The sequence below is a fragment of the Dendrobates tinctorius genome, unplaced genomic scaffold (genome assembly GCF_039654945.1).
Source record: "Dendrobates tinctorius isolate UK_male_01 unplaced genomic scaffold, ASM3965494v1 ptg000233l, whole genome shotgun sequence".
Classification (NCBI taxonomy): Eukaryota; Metazoa; Chordata; class Amphibia; order Anura; family Dendrobatidae; genus Dendrobates; species Dendrobates tinctorius.
In genome coordinates this window covers 1,403,625-1,429,601 of record NW_027361900.1, presented here as the reverse complement: position 1 = coordinate 1,429,601, position 25,977 = coordinate 1,403,625, and the positions used below count along the sequence as shown (strand labels likewise).

The following is a 25,977-nucleotide window of genomic DNA, read 5'->3' as shown; positions in this document are numbered from 1 at the left end:
ACCTCTACCTGCTCCTCCGCTGTGTAGTCTGGGCTGTCAAATCCTTCACTGGGACTGCCACTACAAATTGATTGAACTGAAAGATGATGGTTAAGATGTAGCTATGCCCTGTCCTGCTGGCCGGGCTCTAGCTCCAGATGATCAATGGCTTCCATTTCTTATGGACGTCGACTCACAATTACATGCAGTGGTGGTTTATCATCAGCTTTCACAGTTTTCCTACTCACAAACGTGTGACATTCCGGCGCACATTTCAAAATGTGCCCTCTCATGCCAATCAAATAGAATCGCCTACGGCCTGTGGCTTCTGTCTTTTGCACTCCAAAGTTACGTGACAGATCATGATAGCCAGTGAGCACCATGTTTACATCGCTCCCTGTGATAAAAATTGGATTGAGATGAGTAACAGTGATGGAATCAACGGAAGTGCGATACAGCAAGACTTTATTCACAAAAAAATGTTTTCACTGTCTCAACACACAAATTAATTGAGGGTCAGCTTCGCCTATGAGAATTGTGACGGAAGTTTTTCCCGTGAATAATAATTCCTAGATTTCTGCAATCAATAGCCTTTATGTCACTAATTGTATGCATCTCATTTCCTATTGCGGAGAGGCTGGACTGTATTACTGAGACAGAACTATATATGAAGATTTAAAAATAACACCAAAAGTACAGTATATAGTTGTGTACGCCTCAAATGCATTTCCTTTTTTCCACTTTTTAGATTGCTGTGTAATCCATACTGAGAACACAGAGATTTTACTTGTTTAAACTATGCTATATATACCTGCTATCCAGTGATAAAGTACCCTTTCTCAACTTTGTACAATCTGGTCAAATCCATACTGGGCCTGAGAACATCTGAGTCTGCCTCCTGATCTATAGACATATATTTTTAATGTGTAAACTAGGCTACATATATACGTGTTATCCGGTGAAACTGTACCCTTTATCAACTTTCTACTGTCACACGGCGGCTGCCGCGGACTTCTCCTCTTACCTCCCTCCGGCCCCGGCTCACCCGCTCTCCGGGGGTCTCCTCGCTGTCGCGCCGGCCGCTGCAGGCCTCGGCGCGGTCTCTCCCGGTCTCTCGTCCACGGCCCACGGCCGCCTCGGTCCAGCCCCCTGGTGTGCGCTCCCGCTCCTCCTCCTCGGCAGGCGCGTTTCCTCGCTATGGCCGGGCGCGCGCCCTCCCCCACCTGATGACGCGCGTCTCCTCCTCCAGCTGGAGGTCATGACCTGGAAGCCCTTCTCTCTCCCTATATCAGGCCGCCTCCTTCTGGAGGCGATGCCTGACTATCACTAGAACTTGCTAGTGACTCTGGCCGCCCTCCTAGTGCTCCCTAGCTTTCTCCCGTGCATTTACCCAGTTCCTCTTGTGCTCTCCTTCCTAGGTTCTGTGGCTTCAGTCCTCGTCCGTTTCCCTCCTGTGTCTTCAAGCCGTGCCATCCCTCCTGTCTCGCCAAGCTGTGCCGTTTCTCCTGTGTCTTCTAGCCGTGCCATCCCTCCTGTCTCGCCAAGACGTGCCGTCTCTCCTGTGTCTCCGAGCCGTGTCGTCTGTCCAGTACCTGCTATTTGGATCTACCCGTCTGTCCGCTTATACTTTCCCGGGTACCGGCTACCGTGGTGATAGTTACCCGTGGGCTTGCCCCATACACTCCCTGTATAGGGGGTGGTCCACCTGGTCTGCTCGCCCTCGGGAGGTTCGTTGCCACTTTCTAGTGGGTCCACCCCAGGAGTACCTTACAGGATAGTCAGGCCATGGATCCCGCTGGTACCTCGACCCCGACCCAAAAGGAACTTTTGTTCCTTCGTGAGAACCAGGCGAGGATCATGTCGTTCCTCAAATCGATGGAGTCCCGACTTTCCTCTTTGCAGACCTCCGATCCGGGAATTGCCTCCCAGATCTCCGGCCTGCAGCAGGAACTGGCCCAGCAGCGCGACACCCAGGCCCATATTTTGAACTACATTGCCTCTGTAGATAACCGCTTACTAGCCCTACAGACGGCAGCCGCAGTCCCGGCACCTGTGGCAATCCCACACTCCTCTCCCCGGTTGGCCAAACCCCCACGTTATAGCGGAGATCCCAAACTCTGTCGGGGGTTCATCAACCAGTGCCAGTTGCATTTCGAGTTGGCTCCCCTACAGTATCCCTCCGACCGGGCCAAAGTGGCTTTTATGATTTCCCACTTTGAGGGTGAGGCACTGGCCTGGGTGAATCCCTTGTGGGAACGCGATGACCCGATAGTCTCCCAGCTCGCGACCTTCTTGGAGACCTTTCGTAAGGTCTTCGATGAGCCCGGTCGCCTGGTCTCTGCTACCGAGTCTTTATTTTGCCTTCGCCAGGGTACTCTCTCGGTAGGACAGTACGCCATCCAGTTCCGTACGTTATCCTCGGAGCTGGGGTGGAACAATGAGGCCCTGGTTGGGGCTTTTTGGGGAGGCTTATCGTCCCGAATCAAGGACGAGCTGGCAGGCCGGGATACACCCACGTCTTTGGAGGACCTCATCTCGCTGGCAACACGAGTTGATCCACGTTTCCGGGAGCGTTCCCGCGAGATCGCCAGGGAGAGAAGGCCCAATCGTTTTTTTCCTCCGACACACAGCCCACCACGCTCGCGGTCCTCCGCCGCGGCCGCAGCTCCCGAACCCATGCAAGTGGACCGACTCAGGCCCGCGGAGCTTCGCCGCCAGGACAGAATCGCTCATGGCCTTTGTCTCTATTGTGGCAGCGCCTCCCATCTCCTGCGTTCCTGTCCTGTGAGGCCGGGAAACTCCTCCGACTAGGACAGGTAAGAGAGGCCTCCCTAGGTGTCACTGACACCTCTCTACCCTTGACCCTTTCTGTTGTGTTTTTCCTGGGCTCCAAACGTTTTTCGGAGTTAGCCTATATTGATTCTGGGGCTGCGGGAAACTTCATCCAACTCGAGGCGGTGAAGAGATTAGGGATACCTGTCAGGTCCTTGGAGGTTCCCCGGCAGTTAGCCTCTGTCGACGGTGCTCCCTTGCGCGAAGCCGTTACACTGGTCACTGAAGAGCTGGAGTTACAGATCGGGGTCTTGCACCGTGAAAAGATAACCTTCTTCGTGCTGCCGTCTTTGTCCCACACCGTGCTCCTGGGTCTTCCGTGGTTGCGGATGCATGAACCTGTTCTGGATTGGCGGTCCAGAGACATTCTTCGCTGGGGTCGCTTCTGCCAAACCAGATGTCTCCGCCCAGTACGACCCCTCAAATGCTCGTCTCCTGTCTCGGGTCCGGCGGAGTTGCCTTCGGCTTACTGGGCCTTCGCGGACGTCTTCGATAAAAAGGAAGCGAAGGTCCTCCCTCCGCACTGGCAATATGATTGTCCCATCGAGCTTGTTCCTGGCTCGACTCCGCCCCGAGGGCGGATCTATCCGTTGAGTCCACTCGAGTCCCAGGCCATGACCGAATATGTACAGGAGAATTTGGCCAGGGGCTTCATCCGAAAGTCTTCTTCCCCTGCTGGAGCTGGCTTCTTTTTTGTCAAGAAGAAAGACGGGTCCCTGCGCCCCTGTATTGACTATCGTGGTCTCAACGAGATTACCGTTAAGAATAGATATCCGCTACCTCTCATCCCCGAGTTGTTCGACCGGCTACGTGGGGCACGAATCTTTTCTAAATTGGATCTCCGTGGAGCCTACAATCTCATCCGTATTCGCTCCGGAGATGAGTGGAAGACCGCCTTCAACACCAGAGATGGACACTATGAGTATCTCGTCATGCCCTTTGGGTTATGCAACGCTCCCACAGTCTTTCAGGAATTTGTGAACGACGTCTTCCGAGACCTTCTGTATTCCTGTGTGGTGGTGTACCTCGACGATATCCTGGTCTTCTCTCCTGATCTGTCCACCCATAGAAGAGATGTCCGCCGCGTACTGCTCCGTTTGAGGGAGAATCGTCTGTACGCCAAGTTGGAGAAGTGTGCCTTTGAACAGTCCTCTCTTCCATTTCTGGGCTATATCATCTCCGACTCTGGTCTGCGTATGGATCCTGAGAAGGTTTCGGCCGTGCTTAACTGGCCACGTCCTCAAGGGGTGAAAGCCATTCAGCGCTTTCTCGGCTTCGCAAACTACTACCGGCAGTTCATCTCCCATTTCTCCTCTTTGACTGGCGCTATCTCGTCTTTGATCCGTAAGGGAGCCAACCCACACATCTGGACCCCTGAAGCAGAAGGAGCCTTTCTATCTCTGAAACGTGCCTTTGCCACGGCTCCCGTACTCCATCGCCCTGAGGTCAACAAACCATTCGTCCTTGAGGTGGATGCATCCGCAACTGGAGCTGGAGCTGTTTTGTCTCAGAAGTCCTCCTCCGGCAGGCTCGTTACGTGCGGTTTCTTTTCAAAATCATTCTCCACCCCAGAGCGGAATTATTCCATCGGAGACCGAGAAGTGCTTGCCATCAAGTTAGCCCTAGAGGAGTGGAGGTACTTGTTGGAGGGCGCCGCACATCCCTTCACAATCTACACAGACCATAAGAATCTAGCGTACCTGCGGTCTGCACAAAGACTCAACCCTCGGCAGGCCAGGTGGTCTCTGTTCTTCGGCCGATTCGATTTTGACCTGCATTTTCGTCCAGGCAACAAGAACCTCAAAGCCGACGCCTTGTCCAGGTCCTCTCTTTCCACGGATGTCGAGGAGGAACCTGCACATATCTTGGACCCATCCAGGTTCATCACCGTGGCACCGCTTTCTCTCCTCGCTACCCCACCTGGCAAGACTTTTGTTTCTGAGAGGGACCGAAGACGAATCCTCCACTGGGGCCATGCTTCTAAGCTGGCGGGTCATCTCGGCCATAAAAAGACACTTCTTTTGGTGTCCCGCTATTACTGGTGGCCTACCCTTTCCCAAGATGTCCGGGATTTCGTCGCCTCCTGTCTCTCGTGTGCCAAGATCAAGGTGCCTCGGCAGCTGCCTTCTGGTCTTCTACATCCGCTTCCAGTACCCTCGTCACCTTGGCAACACATCGCCATGGACTTTATTACGGACCTACCCTCCTCTGCCAAGTGTACTGTCGTCTTAGTGGTAGTAGATAGATTCTCTAAAATGGCACACTTCATCCCTTTGCCTGGCTTGCCATCGGCTTCCGCCTTGGCGAAGATTTTCGTCCAGCACATCTTTCGTCTCCATGGACTGCCCCAACATATTGTTTCGGACAGAGGAGTCCAATTCACCTCTCGCTTCTGGAGAGCTCTATGCAAATCGATGGATGTCACTCTTGACTTCTCCTCATCTTATCATCCACAGTCCAACGGTCAGGCAGAACGGACGAATCAGAGTTTGGTGAACTACCTCCGGCACTTTTCTAATATCCACCAGGCCGACTGGTCTGAATTACTCCCGTGGGCTGAGTTTTCCTATAATAACCACATCAGTGAATCTTCTGGCAAATCCCCGTTCTTTGTCGTCTACGGTCTACATCCTGGTGTACCTCTACCAGTTCCCCCCGCCTCGGGTGTACCGGCGGCAGATCTTCTGTCCGGCGAATTCTCCAGGATCTGGCAGGAGACCAAGACCGCTCTCGAGTTGGTGCGTAACAGGGTGAAAGAATACGCAGACAAGAGGCACCTGGATGTTCTACCATATCACCCAGGTGATAAAGTTTGGCTAGCCTCCAAGTTTATTCGCCTCAAAGTCCCGTCCCACAAACTGGGTCCCCGCTATATTGGACCTTTTGAGGTCTTGTCCCGTATTAATGATGTCTCCTATAAATTGCGTCTTCCCGCCTCTCTCCGCATCCCTAACGCTTTCCATGTGTCTTTGCTTAAGCCAGTTATTTTCAATCGTTTCCTTTCTGAAGCTCCTCATTCACCTCCGCCTGCCGCCGCAGACGATGTATTTGAGGTGAGAGATATTTTGGCCATGAGAAAGCAAAAAGGGAAAACCTTTTTTTTGGTTGATTGGAAGGGCTTTGGTCCTGAGGAGAGATCCTGGGAGCCCCAGGAGAATATCCAAGCTCCTCGAATCCTGGCTAAATTTTTGTCCGGTCTGCGGGGGAGGGCGCGTAAGGGGGGGGGTACTGTCACACGGCGGCTGCCGCGGACTTCTCCTCTTACCTCCCTCCGGCCACGGCTCACCCGCTCTCCGGGGGTCTCCTCGCTGCCGCGCCGGCCGCTGCAGGCCTCGGCATGGTCTCTCCCGGTCTCCCGTCCACGGCCCACGGCCGCCTCGGTCCAGCCCCCTGGTGCGCGCTCCCGCTCCTCCTCCTCGGCGGGCGCGTTTCCTCGCTATGAGGACGCGCGTCTCCTCCTCCAGCTGGAGGTCATGACCTGGAAGCCCTTCTCTCTCCCTATATCAGGCCGCCTCCTTCTGGAGGCGATGCCTGACTATCACTAGAACTTGCTAGTGACTCTGGCCGCCCTCCTAGTACTCCCTAGCTTTCTCCCGTGCATTTACCCAGTTCCTCTTGTGCTCTCTTTCCTAGGTTCTGTGGCTTCAGTCCTCGTCCGTTTCCCTCCTGTGTCTTCAAGCCGTGCCATCCCTCCTGTCTCACCAAGCTGTGCCGTTCCTCCTGTGTCTTCTAGCCGTGCCATCCCTCCTGTCTCACCAAGACGTGCCGTCTCTCCTGTGTCTCCGAGCCGTGTCATCTGTCCAGTGCCTGCTATTTGGATCTATCCGTCTGTCCGCTTATACTTTCCCGGGTACCGGCTACCGTGGTGATAGTTACCCGTGGGCTTGCCCCATACACTCCCTGTATAGGGGGTGGTCCACCTGGTCAGCTCGCCCTCGGGAGGTTCGTTGCCACGGTCTAGTGGGTCCACCCCAGGAGTACCTTACATCTACAATGTTGTTGAATCCATACTGGGCCTGAGAACGGCTGCCGAGCTGTTAAGCAAGCTACAGCACCTGTGGTTTGGACACGTAATTTTTTCAGGAATGACGGTTAGGCCCAACTCCGGAATTGCGGTTGACCTGAACTTACTGGGAAATCATCGTTCGCGGGGAATAATCTGAATCCCAGATCCCCATCACTATCGGAGTTCAGCAGGTTATCTGCACCTGTAAGCGACAAAAGCTGGTCCTTTCAGTGTAGCGTGCATGCAGCCCCGGACATGTACTGGAATGCTAGACCTGTTATTGCTCGATCCCACGTGCCACAGCCTTGCGTATCCCTCTAGTAAGCTTGACGCGTACCGCGGGGCCATGCCGGAGTCTCGGTCGTTAACGGAATAAAGCTGAGAAATTGCTAGCACAACTACAAACGGACATACCACACCACACACAGAATCGACAAAGCTTGCAATCTGTCCATCTTTTCTGTAGCTTGTATGGTAGTGGTTTCCCGGGTGCAGTCCAATTAAGCCACAGGCTCCACTCCTGGTGGTGCCTTTTTGGACATTCCTTTAAGGTTCAGCTTTGCAATCACACTGCCCCCGGAAACCAAAAACTTTGCCTTCAGGGACGCTGTTTGGAGGTTCGTGGGAATAACGCCGCCCGATCAGCAGTCGGCATATGGGTCGCCCTCCCAGGGCTGTGGGGTACTCGGTACTGGGCCGGTGTCAGTGGGATGTGTCACAGCAGCGGTGACCCGGACGGTGGCCCTGGGCGCCCATGTAAATGGCGTGGTATAACGGTAAAGAGTTTATATAGATAGTTTGACGCCACCTGTGGTGTTCGGCAACATAGATGTTAGGCCGACGCTGCATGCAGATCCTCTGGGACTGATGGTGTTGTCCAGCAAAGATGGTGAAGCTCCCCACAGGTGGAGCTGGAGTCCCAGGGAAGTGTAGATGTAGTGATGGGGGAAAGGCACAGGCGGTGTAGGTGCTGGTACCCAGATGTAGCGGTGCTGGAATAACTGTAGGACACCAGAGCGTGCAGTTCCAAAGCTTTACTCACAGTCTGCAGGTTACACAGACGCCTGCCTCCGTGCTGTGTCCTCCGGGTCAGGACCTCTGCCAACCTCCGGGACCAGAATGGAAAGCTCCCTTCCAACACTCCGCCAACATGTACCTTCCTGAACGTCTCCTTTCTAGCGCTTGTGGGGGAAGCACTCACAGGACCGTGGTTCACTGAAACACCTCCTGTCTAACAGATGTTCCTCAGACTTTACTTGTATGGTAGACAGCTGTAGCCTTTTCCTTCTGCCTCGCACACGTCGATGCTGGGGCCTCCGAGCCTTAGTTGGGTATAGAGCATTTATAGCTGCTACTTCCCCCGGTTTTTGCTGCAGGAACGTCAGTGTCCCTACAAACTCGGAGACCGGAATCCGGACCATGCGCTCCAGCTAGAAGTGAGCCTTAACTCTGCTCATCCTCCAGCTCCCCTTCTCACGTCCACACACTTCCCCTTCCCTGCACAGAGTGCCCAAGCTTACCTCCTCCCGACCACAGAGAGCAGCTGCTCAGCAGTCAAGTTCAGAGGTCTCCCTGCTGGCCTGGAGTGGGAAATGTGTTGTGTGTTGGTTTCACTACTAGAGAGATCCTTTGTTGCTCCCAAGCTTGACAACACACTCCCTAGGAGGAAGGCAATGCCACAGTGGCGACCGTACTCTTGGGGACGCCACAAGTGCACTGAGGCCCAGCCACTGCTGGATGATGCTGCTGGTACATTGACCCAGACCACTACATTCCCCTCGCACTCTACACAGCCAGAATCTGACCCAGAGGAAACTCAGGTTCCCCTTCCCGCATACTATACCACCTTACACGGTGACAAAGAGGAAGGTGCAGATGAAAGTGCAGGTTCCTTGAGCAGGTGGGGGGGCATACTCATGGGCGATGGCACTGGCACAGGGCACCGCATAGTATGCAAAAGTGTCTCTGCCAGTGGGAGGGCCTAAACAGCCAAGTGCAGTGAGATGGAAGATGGGGACGACAAGGAGTTCAGAGTAGTGCAGGGATTCCCTAGCAAGGAGACTTATGTAATTGTTTTCAATGTTGGGACAGCAATTTTTGGGGAGCACTATACTCTAGTGAATGATATATGGGGCCCACCATACACTGGAGCATTCCAAAGGTGGACATTAGACACTGGAGCAGCATTTACAGGGCCCATTATACACTAGAGCAGTAGAAATGGGGCCCATTATGTATGGAGCATTATTTGGGCCCATAAGACAGTGGAGCTTCATCTATTGGGACCAACATATACTGTAGCATTATGTGGAGCTCATCATATACAGTTTGAAACATTATATGGGAATAATGATTCCGTATGGAGAAATATATGGGCCTCATTACTCTGTATAGCGCACTAAGCGCTGGCCATAATACTGTATGGAGTTATATACTGTCCGTTTTTGGAGGTATTGGAGAATTTAAAATGGATATCAGTCATGATATGTAAGAAGTGAAGTATTTTTCATTGTACTATACCGCTATTTCTCTGCCGTATCGGAGCATCATGAGTTGTGGTATGTGTTAAAGGGGCGCTCTTTGGCCCTGGGCCCACGAAAACCTGGAGCCAGCCCTCCCGCCCCCACAACTGTAGCCAAATAACCCCCATTTTTCAGTGCGTAACTAGTATTATGAAGTTAATTAAGGTTGACAAGCTTCAGTAACAAGAATTTATGCTTTTGGCATTCAAATGGGCACTGTAGGTGTGTTTCCTGTCCTCCTCTCACTGCCGAATTTAATTCTCCATTGACTTACATTGGGTTTCGTGTTTCGGGACGACCCCGACTTTTCCCTATAGTCGGCCGATTTTGCTCGACCCGACTTTTGGAAAAGTCGGGTTTCATGAAACGAAACTCGACCCTAAAAAAACAAAAGTCGCTCAACACTAGTCAACACTTAAGAAGATACAGTTTTGAGTTAAAATATTTCCAACATTTTGAACATGAAAAAAGCTTCTCCCCGTATGACTTCCCTGATGTTTATTAAGAGTTGATTCCAGTAGAAAACATTTCCCACATTAAGAACATGATTAAGGTTTCTCCCCTGTGAGAGTTTTTTGGTGACTAAGAAGAGATGATTTCATCACAAAACATTTCCCACATTCTGAACAGGAAAAAGGCTTCTCCCCTGTGTGAGTTCTCTGGTGAGTAACAAAATGTGATTTATCTGCAAAACATTTCCCACATTCTGAACAGGAAAAAGGCTTCTCCCCTGTGTGAGTTCTCTGGTGCTTAACCAAATCTGATTTCTGGATAAAACATTTCCCACATTCTGAACAGGAAAAAGGCTTCTCACCTGTGTGAGTTATTTGGTGCCTAACCAAATCTGATTTTCGAATAAAACATGTCCAACATTCTGAACATGAAAAAGGCTTCTCCCCTGTGTGAGATCTCTGGTGCTTAACCAAATCTGATTTCTGGATAAAACATTTCCCACATTCTGAACAGGAAAAAGGCTTCTCACCTGTGTGAGTTATTTGGTGCCTAACCAAATCTGATTTCTGGATAAAACATTTCCCACATTCTAAACATGAAAAAGGCTTCTCCCCTGTGTGAATTTTTAGATGTATATCAAGATTACATTTTTGTATAAAACATTTCCCACATTCTGAACATGAAAAAGGCGTCTCCCCTGTGTGAGTTCTGTGGTGGTTAACGAAATGTGATTTCCGTTTAAAACATTTACCACATTCTGAACAGGAAAAAGGCTTCTCCCCTGTGTGAGTTCTTTGGTGCCTAACCAAATTTGCTTTCTGGCTAAAACATTTCCCACATTCTGAACATGAATATGGCTTCTCTGCGGTGTGAATTCTCTCATGTGTAGCAAGATGTGAATTCTGAGTAAAACATTTCCCACATTCTGAACAAGAAAATCTATTCTCTGTTATGTGAATTTTTTCATGTTTACGAAAAGTCTCTTCAAGAAAACTATTTCCATATTCTGAATCTGAAAATGGCTCCTTTCCTTTAAAATCAATTAATTTCTTAATGCTTATATTGTGACTTTGATTTTCCTTAGTAATTGGTAATAAACTAAAACATGGGACCTGTTTCACAGGATCAGATGACAGATCTTTGCTATGAAGGGATGATGGTATATCTGGAGTAATGGCAGTCACTTCAGTTGTATCTTGTAGGATCTCAAGATCATCAGATTTAAAAATTGAAGATGTGAGCGTTCCCTCTAATCTCCTGGTGCAATCATCTGCTAAAAATAAAACCAAATAATAATTTTGAATACAATATCTTCAAATTTTATACTTTTGGACATTTCTACTTAAGCTGTCCATAAAAAATACAAGCTTTTTAAAAATATTGAATTATTATCCAAGACAATGACCGTTCACAGTCTAATCGAAAGCCTCATAGCATGAACCAGTGCATCATGGTGTTCAATGGTTTGTTCATTCTGCCTCCCAAACATGGAATAAAAATCCAACAAACAATGTTATATATGTGAAAATTATACCAATAAAACTTCTACTCATCTCACGGAAAGACAAGACACCACTAAGGTCCATCATCTGTCAGAGGAAAAATCAAAAGGTTTCCACAATATTTGTGGCTCAAAAGCTCTTGAAAAGCAACATGGCTTCCATAAACCAATACAGCAATATCCGCTCTCCCAAAGTCAAATATCCACTCTCTTCTGAGCCTTGTAGTGCGCCCAAACCATATTTAGCATCCATATATGTGGCATTACTATAGTGAGAAGAATCCACTTAATTTACGGTGTGTGTTTCCTGGAGCACAATCTGGGCATTATGTGCTGGGTAATAAAATGGCAAATGTGCAATTTTCATGTTGCAACATCCAGTGCGAGCTAATTTCTGGAAAGTGTCACTACTCCCATAGAATAATTCACTGAGGGTTATATTTTCCATAATGGAGTCACTTTATGGGGATTTCTACTGCTTTAGTTTCCTGTAATTTTGTTATATTAGGGCATCTGCAGATGGTGTGTCCCCTCTCCCCTGGAATCTGCTCCTGCGATGTTTGGTTCCATCACCAAGCAGCGCCTTATTTATGGTGCAGGCGTTGCTGGTAATAGAAGAGACCTCGAAACCAGAAGCTCTGGGTGGCGCTGGCTCTGTCCAGCCACTAAGATTAGGGTGCCTGAGACCAGTAGTTTCATCCAGCCTGGCAGTATGGGTTTATGTGCTGTCCAGCAATCTGGTAGCAATCTGCTACCTGCTTAAGCCAATTAGAAAGCACCAAACCCTACTAAAGCTTGAAGCCTATTCCCGGAATCTGCCAGATACAGCCTTGTTCTCCTCTGGTTCAGTCCTCTGTGCTCAGCTGGTGTATTTGTTTCCTGGTGTAATCCCAGCCCGCTTACTGACTACACTTGTGTCTTCTGATTTTGTATTTTCTCTGCCCGCCTGGTTATGACCAACTACCTGACTATTCTTCTTGCCATCTCACCCCACAGAATAGCAGGTAACACCTTGGCCCAAGCCTAGGGGTCTCTGTGTAAGTCCAGATCCATGAAGAGGGGTTAAGGGATGATGAGCAAGGCAATCACTGGGATCTGGAAAATAGAGTAGATAGAGCCAAGCCTTCTCGTGGTGGCCATCTTCTGATCTGCCAGGTGATCACTAACAATGCTCCCAATACATCGTGTCTGCAAACTATTCCATCAAGATCTGTGTACGAATAGCTAAATGGCGCTCCTTCCTTTCTTAGCCCTACCATGTGCCCAGAGAGTAGTGTACAACCATATACAGGGGATTGTTGGATTGAAGAGACATTGGGAAATAATTTGTAAGGTCCATTTGTTTCCTATGATTCTGGTGAACACTCTCTGGGTAATTAGAGTATGGGGCTCGGTGGCTCTTGGCAATCTAAACTATCGTAAGGGCCAATATTTTCCATCAGTTGAGTTTCAAGACGAAATATTAGATATTCATAGAGAACTTTTTATAATAGTGCAGAGCTGATGTGTCTTAAATTTAGATCTCAGGCATTTGGCAGAGGTAATGGAGACCTTATTTTAAAGGCTACCAGGTAGTTGCAGACTCACAAAAGTGAGGCAGGCCGATCCCACCATCATCAGACTACCATACAAAATGAACCTGTACAAAAAGAACTAGAAAAAAAAAACATGTTACCGTATTTTTTGGATAATAAGACGCTCCCCAAATTTTGAGGAGAAAAATAGGAATTTTTTTTTAATAACACGGTGGTGCTTCTTATAATCCATGCGTCTTATTTCTGTGGTGAAGCGGGTCCCAGGGTCGCTGCTGGAGGAGGCAGGAGTGGGGTGATGCTGCAGACCGCAGGGTGGGATGAGGGGGTGTCCGATGTGCAGTGCGCAGCTGTGAGTGTTTGCAGCGGCTGGGGTGCCTGGCACTGCTGCCCGGGGTGCCCGCTGCTGCCCAAGGTGGCCGCCTCCGCTGCTGCTTCCGCAGCTCGGGGTGTCCACCGCTGCTGCTGCCTGAAGTGTCTGCTGCTGCGGGGGGGACTATGCCGACTTTTCGTGATAGGCCAGAGCCCCTCGCATGTCCGTGGTTTCCTCCAGTGCGGTGGACTCCGTGAACATGGCTGCTGGGGCGCGGCGCATACGCAGATGGAAATCTCGGTATCAAGATCTCAGGATATGAGATTTCAGCCCTGAAATGAGATCTCAGGATTCTAGGAAGCCAACAGCATCATTACCCTCCGCTTTCTCTTACAGGCCCAGTATAATATTTTTCATCAAGTGATTTTCTAACTAGCCAGCACATTTTACGTACGCTGTCATTTGGCTTTATAGTTTACAGATCTGGGCAGGTAACGGTCAACGTCTCCTAATCCCAGGGAGTAGGTGGATCCTCCAGGTTGTAAGTTCGATAGAAAAGGGCTTTCAATGCCCAAAGTCATGTGAACAGTTTTGGGTGGAGGAGAATGTTGTGGTCTAGAGGCAAAATGGTGATCATGGTAATACGGCCGGACTACACCACCGATAAAGCAGCCACAGCCGGTGACTGAGAGGAATCTGTGACTTCTCTGCATTCAGTGGTTACTACTCACCTGGGTAGTCATATGTGGGAATCTCCTCTTTACACCACTCATCATCTCCCACATATGTCTCTGTAGTATTAATATGGGTCAGATCTTCACCCTGAAACAAATATTGTAAAAGTCACAGACAGATGGAGAAGTCCCATCTATGATCAGCTCTAATCCTGCCATCTCCACCGTTCTCATTACACAAGTATAAAACATATAATACTGGTGGATAAAACAAGACTGAGCACAAGACCTTCACAGCCGTCTACACATCATAGGGGAGATCTCCTGACACCTTCTCTCCATCTACCTGATGATCCTGAGGAGCACTGGGATCTTCTTGGTTACAGTCCTGTGGAAGAAGAGGACGGGGACATCTCTCTGGTGTTGTCCTCTTACTGGATAGATCTGGAGGAAACACATACAGGGACTGAATTCATTCTCTACATACAGATAATTATAGGCCGTGTGTATTTAGTCCTGTCTATTACCTGGAGATGTGAGGGGCTGGGGAACCTCCATTATGACGTTCTTGTAGAGATCTCTGTGTCCTTCTAAATACTCCCACTCCTCCATGGAGAAATAGACAGCGACATCCTGACACCTTATAGGAACCTGACACATACAATGATACCGTCATCCCCCGATCCCTTCATAGTGTTACTGTATAATGTCCCAGCATTCCCAGCAGTGTCACCTCTCCAGTCAGCAGCTCTATCATCCTGTAGATGAGTTCTAGGATCTTCTGCTCATTGATGTCCTCATGGATCAGGGGGTGAGGTGGAGGCCCCGTGATTGGGCTCAGGGGTCTTCCCCATCCCTCAGACACAGGGTCCTGACAGCGATCACAAGAGGTCTTCTTCACCACTGTGTAATCCTGGTAATGGAGAAACACATTAATAAATCTCACTACAGACATTTCCAGAGTCCTCACCTCTCCAGTTCTGTCCATCTGTTATTCCCATAGATAAGAATGATGTAATGTGACGTCATCAGAATCTCTCACCTCTCCAGTGAGACGGAAGAGGATCTCTAGGGTGAGGTGTAACATCCTCTCCGCCATCTTGTCTCTGTCCATATCCATCCTTGATGGGTAAAACAGGAAATTTATCTTTTGTAGAAGATCTTCACTGAGAGGATCCGATATTGTAGAGACCTGAATGAGAAGAAGATGATCCGATGTAACATCATAAGAATCCTGTGTAATAATACAATTACTGGAGATAATAAGGGAAACATATGAGGAGATTTATTATCTTACAGGGTTTAGTTTTCTTCCCTGACATCTTCTAATAAAACCTATATATTTAGGCGACAGACAACAAGCAGTTTCCTCCTCGGAGCCGGCAGCTGAACACGTTCCTCATAGACTCATCTTCCATAACGCTAATTCTCATCTCATTACCGACACTGGAATCGGCATTAGTAATACTGCAGGAGATATTTGTTATGAATGAGTCACCGGAGGGGAGAAAACAAAAATACAAGCTAAGTCCAGAAAAACCGGAGAGGTTGGTAGCTATCGGATTGCAGACCCCTGATCCTATTCACCACAACTAACAGTAGCCGTGGGGGGGTTCCTACGGTGTTCCTAGACCCCTCGTCACAGCCAGGGAGCTAAATAAGCCTAAAGAAAGAAAGGGGAAATCTAAACTGCCCCAGAGCAGACCCCAATGCAATAGACAGCCCCCAACATGTATTGTCGGTGAAAAACAGATGAAAACACAAACACAGACAGAAAGACAGGCTGAGCAAACAATGGGGCCCAACTAACTAGATAGGACAGGACAGAAAAGATGCTGGCTGCAATCCGCAAAAACCCTGCCAAAAATGTCCCAACCGTCTGATAGGAAAAAAGGCCCTGAAGTCGCTAGACTTCAAAATCACTATATCAGCACTCAGGTATATTCTGAAAAAAGAGCAAAGAGATCAACTGATCAGAGACAAAAATGGAATTCAGCCAGTCCCAGCAAGAGCTGGCTGAACACAAACACTAAGTAAACCAGACAAAATCTCATGGAATAATAGCAGGGCAAAAACTTAGCTTTAGAAGACAGGAACTAGACTGAAGGCCAGAGCTCAGAGCAGAGAGGATCACCAGCAACCTTGCAGGGCGTCGGCTGCCTTATATCCACTCAGAGATTCCGGATGTCCAATCACCCTCCGCCTGCTCTGATGACAGGTTCTTCCCATCTAAATCAATTTCACTACCTCCCTTCACCAGCAGAGGGAGTTCATCAGACATCAATGCTGAAGGGGAAAATGAACTCACAACAGTACCTCCCCCTTGAGGAGGGGTCACCGAACCCTCATCCACGCCTCCAGGGCAATCAGGATGGGCCCGATGAAAAGCACGAACCAATCTTTTGGCATGAATATCGGATGCAGGGACCCAAGAATTATCCTCCTGGCCATAACCCTTCCACTTAACCAAATACTGGAGTTTCCGTCTAGCCAGACGAGAATCCAGTATCTTCTCAACCTCATATTCCACATTACCTTCAACCAATACAGGGTCAGGAGGTGCCACCACAGGAACTACTGGCTCAACAAAACTCTTTAACAGAGACTTATGAAACACATTATGGATCTTGAATGTAACAGGAGCCAATCGAAAAGAGACCAGATTAAGAATCTCCAAAATCTTGTAAGGTCCAATAAATCTAGGTTTAAACTTTGGAGAAGCCACCTTCATAGAGATATTCTTTCATGACAACCAAACCATATCACCCACCTTAAACCGGGGATCAATGGTCCTATGCCGGTTGGAAAACCGCTGGGCCTTTTCCTGGCAAAGAGACAACTTATACACTACGTGGTCCCAGATCTGGTGCATTCTCTCCACCACAGTGTCAACACCTGGGCAGGCAGAAGACTCCACCTGTCCTGAAGAAAATCGAGGATGAAACCCAAAGTTACAAAAAAAAGGTGACATCAAAGTGGCAGAACTAGCTTTATTATTTAAAGCAAATTCGGCCAAGGACAAAAATGAAACCCAATCATCCTGATCAGCAGAAATAAAACATCTCAAATACGACTCCAAAGTCTGGTTTGTTCTCTCCGTCTGCCCATTGGTCTCAGGGTGAAACGCAGAGGAGAAGGACAACTGAATTCCCAGCTTGGAACAGAAAGTCCTCCAAATTCTAGAAAAAAACTGAACTCCTCTGTCAGATACAATGTTCTCAGGAATCCCATGCAAGCGAACCAACTGTTGCAAAAACAAGGGCACCAACTCTGAGGAAGATGGCAACTTAGGGAGTGGTACAAGATGGACCATCTTAGAGAGTCTATCACAAATCACCCAAATAACAGTCATTCTCTGAGAGACAGGCATATCAGAGATAAAATCCATTGAAATATGGGTCCATGGCCTCCTGGGCACCGGCAAAGGCATCAACAACCCACTAGAGCGAGAACAAGGTTTAGACCGAGAGCAAGTCCCACAGGACTGCACAAAATTCCTGACATCACGAGACAAGGCGGGCCACCAAAAAGACCGACTCACCAAATCTCTAGTACCAAAAATACCTGGATGACCAGCCAATGCGGAGCAATGAACTTCAGACATTACTCTCTTCCTCCACTGGTCAGGAACATACAATTTTCCAATGGGACAACGATCAGGTTTGTCCTCCTGAAACTCTTCCAGAGCATGTCTCAAATCGGGCAAGATGGCAGAAAGAACTACCCCCTCACCTAAGATGGTAGCAGGCTTGGTCACAATAGGAGAATTAGCAAAGAAACTCCTAGAGAGGGCGTCTGCCTTGACATTCTTAGTGCCCGGAAGAAAAGAGACCACAAAATCAAAACGTGTGAAAAACAAGGCCCACCTGGCCTGTCTAGGATTCAAGCGTATGGCCGACTCAAGGTAAATCAAATTCTTGTGGTCAGTAAGGACCACGACTTGATGTTTAGCTCCCTCCAACCAATGTCTCCACTCCTCAAATGCCCATTTCATGGCTAACAGTTCCCAATTCCCCACATCATAGTTACGTTCGGATGGGGAGAACTCTCGGGAAAAGAAAGCACAGGGATTCATTTTAGATGTTACAGGATCTTTTTGGGACAAAACAGCTCCTGCACCAATCTCAGAAGCGTCCACCTCTACCTGAAACGGGAATGAGACATCAGGTTGCCGCAAAATCGGAGCATAAGTGAACCTCCGCTTCAGCTCCTGAAAGGAAGAAACAGCCTCCGGAGACCAATTCAGCACATCAGCACCCTCCTTAGTAAAATCAGTCAATGGTTTGGCAATACCAGAAAAATTAGCTATAAATTTACGATAAAAATTAGCAAAACCCAAAAACTTCTGGAGGGCCTTCAAAGAAGTGGGCTGAACCCAATCATAAATGGCCTGTACCTTGGCCGGGTCCATTTCAATAGTTGACGGAGACAAAATAAATCCCAAAAATGAAATCCTCTGTACACCAAAAAGGCATTTCGATCCCTTGACATACAGGGAATTCTCCCTCAAAATCCGGAACACAGTCCGAACCTGTTCCACATGAGAGTCCCAATCCTTGGAAAAGATCAAAATATCATCCAGATAGATGATCAAAAATTTATCCACAAAGTCCCGGAAAATATCATTCATGAAGCACTGGAAGACAGAAGGGGCATTAGTGAGCCCAAAAGGCATCACCAGGTACTCAAAATGTCCCTCCGGAGTATTAAACGCCATCTTCCATTCATCCCCATGCTTAATGCGAATAAGATTATACGCCCCCCTGAGGTCAAGCTTGGTAAACCAGCAAGCACCTTTAACTCTGGAGAATAGATCAGAAATCAGGGGTAACGGATACTGATATTTAACAGTAATTTTGTTGAGGGAACGATAGTCAATACAAGGCCTTAATGAACCATCTTTCTTGGCCACGAAAAAAACCCCACCACCTAAGGGTGAAGAGGATGGTCTAATATGACCCTTCTCCAAAAACTCCTAAATATAGGATCGCATAGCCTCGTGCTCGGGTACAGATAAATTGAAAAGACGACCCTTGGGAAATTTACACCCAGGGCTCAGCTCAATTGCACAGTCATAACTCCTATGAGGAGGCAAAGACGCAGACTTACTCTCACTAAACACATCATAAAAATCAGCCAAATAGTCAGGAACCTCATGCGACTGGGGAGAGGTGGAGAAAACAGGAGCGTCACTAAGGGCACACCGACAACCCCAACTCACCACAGACACAGATTTCCAATCCAAAACTGGATTATGGATTTGCAACCAGAGAAACCCCAGAATAATGGTATCATGCAAATTATGCAACACCAAAAATCTGCAATTTTCTTGATGGTCTGGGGCGACCCGCATTACCACCTGGGTCCAAAACTGAGGTTTATTTTTCTCCAAAGGAGTAGCATCAATCCCCCTCAAAGGGATAGGCGTCCGCAGAGGTGTCATAGGAAATCCACAACGTTTAGCAAAATCCAAGTCCATTAGGTTCAGGGTTGCTCCCGAATCCACAAAAGCCTTGGCGGAAAATGTGGACAGGGAGCAGATCAGAGTAATTGCCAGAAGAAACTTAGGTTGAACACCACCCACAGAAAACGTGTGTGCAAAGCGTTTCTCTCGTTTAAGACAGAGAGAAATAATATGCGAGGCATCTCCACAAAAAAACACAGCTTATTACACCTATCACATTGCATAGGTTCAGACACTTGTTCAACAGGTGGCAACACCTCTCGTGCAAGTCCTGCGTTCACGCAAACGCCGATTAACCTGAATGGCTAATGACATAGAATCGTCAAGACCAGAGGGAACAGGAAATCCCACCATAGTATCTTTTTCGGTTTCTGACAAACCCTTCCGAAAGAGAGCTGCCAAGGCACCATCATTCCAGGTAGTAAGGACCGCCCACTTTCGGAATTTTTGACAGTACAACTCTGCAGCATCCTGACCCTGGCTCAATGCCAACAGGGCCTTTTCAGCCTGATCAATAGCATTAGGTTCATCATACAACAACCCCAAGGCTTGAAAAAATGCGTCCACATTAGTTAGAATAGGATCATCAGGTTTCAAAGAAAACACCCAATCCTGGGGATCGCCGCGCAGCAAAGAGATGACAATTTTAACCTGCTGCGCGGAGCTCCCTGATGAGTTAGGCTTCAAGGCAAGAAATAATTTACAATTATTCTTAAAATTCAAAAATTTAGACCGATCCCCAAAAAACACATCAGGAGTAGGGATTTTTGGTTCAGCAGCATGTGAATGAGCAAGATAGGCGGAAATTTCCCGCACTTCAGCAGTGAGCTGCTCCACACGATCAGACAATTGCTTAATCTCCATTAAGAAAAAATTCCCCCTACGGCCTCAGAGAAATAGAGGAAAAAATATACACAAAAAAAAAATTCTGACACTTTTTTTTTTTTTTAACAATTCTTTCCTGCTATTGAGTACCCTAGAATCTGCGGTATGGCTGGTGATTCTGTTATGAATGAGTCACCGGAGGAGGAGAAAACAAAAATACAAGCTAAGTCCGGAAAAACCAGAGAGGTTGGTAGCTATCGGATTGCAGACCCCAATCCTATTCACCACAACTAACAGTAGCCGTGGGGGGTTGCTACGGTGTTCCTAGACCCCTCGTCACAGCCGGAGAGCTAAATAAGCCTAAAGAAAGAAAGGGGAAATCTAAACTGCTCCAGAGCAGACCCCAAAGCAATAGACAGCCCCCAATATGTATTGTCGGTGAAAAACAGATGAAAACACAAACACAGACAGAAAGACAGGCTGAGCAAACGATGGGGCCCAACTAACTAGATAGGACAGGACAGAAAAGATGCTGGCTGCAATCTGCAAAAACCCTGCCAAAAATGTCCCAACCGTCTGATAGGAAAAAAGGCCCTGAAGTCGCTAGACTTCAAAATCACTATATCAGCACTCAGGTATATTCTGAAAAAAGAGCAAAGAGATCAACTGATCAGAGACAAAAATGGAATTCAGCCAGTCCCAGCAAGAGCTGGCTGAACACAAACACTAAGTAAACCAGACAAAATCTCATGGAATAATAGCAGGGCAAAAACTTAGCTTTAGAAGACAGGAACTAGACTGGAGGCCAGAGCTCAGAGCAGAAAGGATCACCAGCAACCTTGCAGGACGTCGGCTGCCTTATATCCACTCAGAGATTCCAGATGTCCAATCACCCTCCGCCTGCTCTGATGACAGGTTCTTCCCATCTAAATCAATTTCACTACCTCCCTTCACCAGCAGAGGGAGTCCATCAGACATCAATGCTGAAGGGGAAAATGAACTCACAACAGATATTCATTACAGGCGACATGAGAAATAACTCCTTCATGGTAAGGACGACATCTTCATCTTCTATTACGGCTCTAGAAACAGATTTGGCCAGAGTCGGTCACTGACTCCATCCCCACCGGCCGTCTATATGAAGGTTTCCCGTCTTCCCCGCACTGGAATCTTTTATCCCGTTAGATCTCAGCTCTGAGTCACACACAGAAGTTTGAGGCTTTAAAAAAGATCTTTTGCTTCCACAATCAACGTGGACAGAAATGATCTGATCCCAAAGTCTCCATGTACAGTGATTTATGGGGTTTATTTCTGGCCTTAGGCTTTCCTATATTACAAGAAAAACTCCAGAAAAAGGTGATATTAAAATGTTTCTAAAGAAAACTGGCTCCAACAATTCTTGTAAGAAGAAAAAATCAGAAGACACATTTTATAATTTATCACATGTTAAACATTTATTAAAAAGAAATGAATCTTTTTGGGCACCAGAACATAGATGTACACCGCAGGGACGGCACAGATGAGGCTTTAACAAAAACCCTGAAAAGCAAATATGACATCTAAGAAGGTAATATGACATCTAAGAAGGTGTGACAGAGTCCGGCTGAATGCCCCCCGCCCCCAAGTACTCGATAGTATGGGGCGGCCTAGTTACTCCGATACTTACATGCCTAATAATGGGTTCTGGGCTGCAATGTATGAAGGTCTATTAGGCCGGGCCAGAGGCAGCGTCCAATAAGTTACCTTATAACGCCCCCATACACATTAGACTAAAATTCCAGGAAAGCACTGATTTCGGGGGGTTTGGCCGACCATATAATGTATTTGGGGGCCTCCCGACAGATGATGTCAGGGTAGAGAAGGATCTGGCATCCTGAATTTCAGAGGATAATCCGTTTGCTCTTCCTGTAGATAATCCTCCGCTAGAGGAGTCTGGAGGCGACTCTCTCATACAGACCACAGGAAAGCTGGAATATTTGTGTGTATGGGGGAGTCGGGAGAGATCGCCGTCTGCCAAATGACCGTTCAGCCAACTCTGATCTCATGTGTATGGGGCCGTTAGTATTACACTGACAGGCAGTGATGATACACGGCACTACAGTAGTACAGGGCATCACCGGAGCCATCAGAGGCTTGTATGTTGTATGATCGCACTGATCAGAGGGGTTTAAAAAAGGTTTAAAGTGGAAAAAAATCACAGTTTCTGCAACAAGAAATATCTGTCACTATATGGAAAGCAGAGTCACTGCACAATGTTAGTTACGTCACGTCCATAACTACTTTATTATACTCTATTATCCTATACACAGTGGAGTAGATAGAAATCACAGGTCCCACAGCAATAGCTGGAACTGGACCCTCCAATGTAAAGAAAAAAAAATATCTCTATCTACTGTATCTATATACACTGTTCAAAAAAATAAAGGGAACACTTAAACAACAGAATATAACTCCAAGTAAATCAAACTTCTGTGAAATCAAACTGCCCACTTAGGAAGCAACACTGATTGACAATAAGTTTCACATGCTGTTGTGCAAATAGAATAGACAACAGATGGAAATTATTGGCAATTATCAAGACACCCTCAATAAAGGAGTAGTTCTGCAGGTGGGGACCACAGACCACATCTCAGTATCAATGCTTTCTGGCTGATGTTTTGGTCACTTTTGAATGTTGGTTGTGCTTTCACACTCGTGGTAGCATGAGACGGACTCTACAACCAACACAAGTGGCTCAGGTAGTGCAGCTCATCCAGGATGGCACATCAATGCGAGCTGTGGCAAGAAGGTTTGCTGTGTCTGTCAGCATAGTGTCCAGAGGCTGGAGGCGCTACCAGGAGACAGGCCAGTACACCAGGAGACATGGAGGGGGCTGTATGCGGGCAACAACCCAGCAGCATGACCATTACCTCCACCTTTGTGCAAGGAGGAACAGGAGGAGCACTGCCAGAGCCCTGCAAAATGATCTTCAGCAGGCCACAAATGTTCATGTGTCTGCACAAATGGTTAGAAACTGACTCCATGAGGATGGTCTGAGAGCCTGACATCCACAGATGGGGGTTGTGCTCACAGCCCAACACCGTACAGGATGCTTGGCATTTGCCACAGAACACCAGGATTGGCAAATTCACCACTGGCGCCCTGTGCTCTTCACAGATGAAAGCAGGTTCACACTGAGCACATGTGACAGACGTGACAGAGTCTGGAGACGCTGTGGAGAGCGATCTTGTCATGCCTGCGCCACCAGTACCGGCGCCGCCTGTCAGGTAGGGGCCGGCGTCACCTATCTCACCGGGTCCCGCTCTTCCTGCTGCTGCTGCTCCCAGGGTTCCCCCTCGGATCCCCGCTTACCGCTCTGGCCGCCGCACGACACCCTCAGCCTCCCATCCTGCAGCCCGGGGGATTCAGCAAGAGGGTTCCTCTTCCTGTCCTGCTCCAGGTATGCACCTTAGGCCGCGGGCGTGCTCCCTTCTCCTCACTTAACCCCTTCTGCACCACCCCATGTGGAGCGATCACCAATCAAGCTCCTGCACAGGGTATATCAGGCGGCTCCTCCCTCATGGAGGCGCCTGATTATTGTGTGCCTTCCATACGGTATTCTGGCCCTGTCTGGTCACTGCTGTCTCCAGTCGCTCCTGACTCCTGTTGCTCCTGTCTCCAGTCGCTCCTGACTCCGGTTACTCCTGACTCCGGTTACTCCTGACTCCTGTCGCTCCTGACTCCTGTCGCTCCTTACTCCAGTCGCTCCTGACTCCTGTCACTCCTGACTCTGGTTACTCCTGATTCCTGTCGCTCCTGACCCCTGTTGCTCCTGGCTCCGGTCACTCCTGACTCCGGTCACTCCTGACTCCAGTCGCTCTGCCTTGTCTGTCTCACCCGCACCTGAGCCACCCCTCTTGGTATCAGCTGTCACGGTATTCGGCTCCTTCGGGCCTGCTCCTGTCGGACCCTGTATAGGGGTCGGCACCACCTGGCCAGCTCTCCCCAGGGATCCCGGTACCGTGACCCAGAGGGTCCACTCTTGCTACTCATAACAGTATAATCAGGCCATGGACCCCGCTGGTGCCTCGGCAGCCACCCAAAAGGAACTACTCTTTTTGCGGGAGAACCAAACCCGGATTATGGCTTTTATGAAGTCCATGGACACTTGGTTATCCGCCATTCAAACCTCCAATCCAGGGAGCGCCCCTCTGCTGGTGGGACTCCAGCAGGAGCTCGCACAGCAGCGTGATACTCAGTCCCATATTCTAAATTACATTTCGTCTGTTGATGACCGTTTGAAGTCCCTGCAGTCGTCCACAGCGGCCTCTGTCCCGCCCCGCGACCCTGCACCTCACCCACCGCCACGTTTGGGGAAGCTTCCTAGGTATAGCGGGGATCCCAAATTATGCCGGGGGTTTCTTAACCAGTGCCGCCTACATTTCGAGCTGCTGCCCCAGCAATACCCGTCTGATAGGGCTAAGGTGGCATTTATCGTGTCCCATCTCGAGGGGGAGGCCTTGGCATGGGTGAACCCCCTGTGGGAGCGGCATGATCCGGTGGTATCCAGCCTACATGACTTTCTGGATACTTTCCGCCGGGTCTTTGATGAGCCCGGGCGTCTGGCCTCCACCACGGAGTCCCTTTTCAATCTCCGACAGGGAACTCTTACCGTGGGATAGTCCGCTATCCGCTTCCGGACCCTGGCCTCAGAGCTCGGGTGGAATAATGAGGCATAGGTAGGGGCCTTTTGGAGGGGGCTTTCGGGGAAAATCAAGGACGAGCTTGCTGGTTGGGACACCCCCACCTCTTTAGAGGACCTTATATCTCTGGCTACTCGCATTGACTTGCGGTTCCAGGAACGCTCCCGTGAGACAGTCAGGGAGAGAGGCCCGTCTAGGTTCAATCCTGCCCCCAGTCCTCATTCGTTCAAGCCTGCCAGTAGTTCTGCCCCGGAGCCCATGCAGGTGGATCGCGTTAAGCTATCAGAGCTGCGGCGCAGGGAAAGGTTACAGCAAGGTTTATGCCTCTATTATGGTGGAACCAACCACTCCCTGCGTTCCTGTCCTGAGAGGCCGGGAAACTCCTCCGCCTAGGCCAGGTAAGAGAGGCCTTCCTAGGTGACTCTGTTCCCTCTCTACTCATTACCATCTCAGCTTTAATTCTCCTAGGTCGGGAGCGTAGATCTGTGGAGGCATATGTGGACTCGGGTGTGGCGGGCAACTTCATTCGGATGGAAAAGGTGGACAAGTTCCGGATTCCTGTCGTCACCCTTGAAGAGCCGTGTGTGATCACCTCAGTGGATGGCAAGCCGTTACCTGTTCCCATCACCATGGTCACTCTCGTGCTGGAAATGCATATCGGAGCTCTTCACCGGGAGAGAATAGCTTTTTATGTTTTGCCTAATTTGTTTCACGCTCTGCTCCATGACCTGCCCTGGCTCAGGTCGCATGAGGCAGTCCTTGCTTGGCACTCCGGGGAAGTCCTCCGCTGGGTCACGCTTGCCAAGAACGTTGTCTGCTGCCTGTTACCCGTACCAGTCTGCACCAAGTGCCCGCAGACCTTCCGGGGCTTCCCGTGGCCAACCATTCATTTGCGGATGTCTTCAACAAGAAGGAAGCTGAGACCCTTCCTCCGCATCGGGTCTACGATTGCTCAATCGAGCTAGTTCCTGGAGCTACTCCTCCCAGGGGAAGAATATACCCTTTGTCGCCTGCAGAAACCTCAGCCATGTTGGAGTACATCCAGGAAAACTTGGCCAGGGGCTTTATCCGGAAGTCGTCTTCTCCAGCAGGGGCCGGGTTTTTCTTTGTTCGTAAGAAGGATGGATCCCTTCAACCTTGCATTGACTACCGAGGCTTAAATAACATCATGGTCAAGAATAGGTATCCTCTACC

At 48.9% G+C, this 25,977-nt stretch overlaps 1 protein-coding gene across 1 annotated transcript in view; it reads right to left on the bottom strand.

Annotated features, from left to right (window-relative positions):
- LOC141060257 (uncharacterized) overlaps positions 1-25,414 on the bottom strand; it is a 77,915-nt gene extending 52,501 nt beyond the window's left edge. The window contains exons 1-3 of the mRNA XM_073556482.1: positions 25,399-25,414; positions 14,159-14,256; positions 13,870-13,960 (exon numbers count right to left, since the gene is read on the bottom strand). Coding sequence (XP_073412583.1) covers positions 13,870-13,960; positions 14,159-14,256; positions 25,399-25,414 — 205 coding nt within the window. The remainder of the gene's footprint in view (positions 1-13,869; positions 13,961-14,158; positions 14,257-25,398) is intronic.
- Between the last annotated feature and the right edge of the window lie 563 nt (positions 25,415-25,977).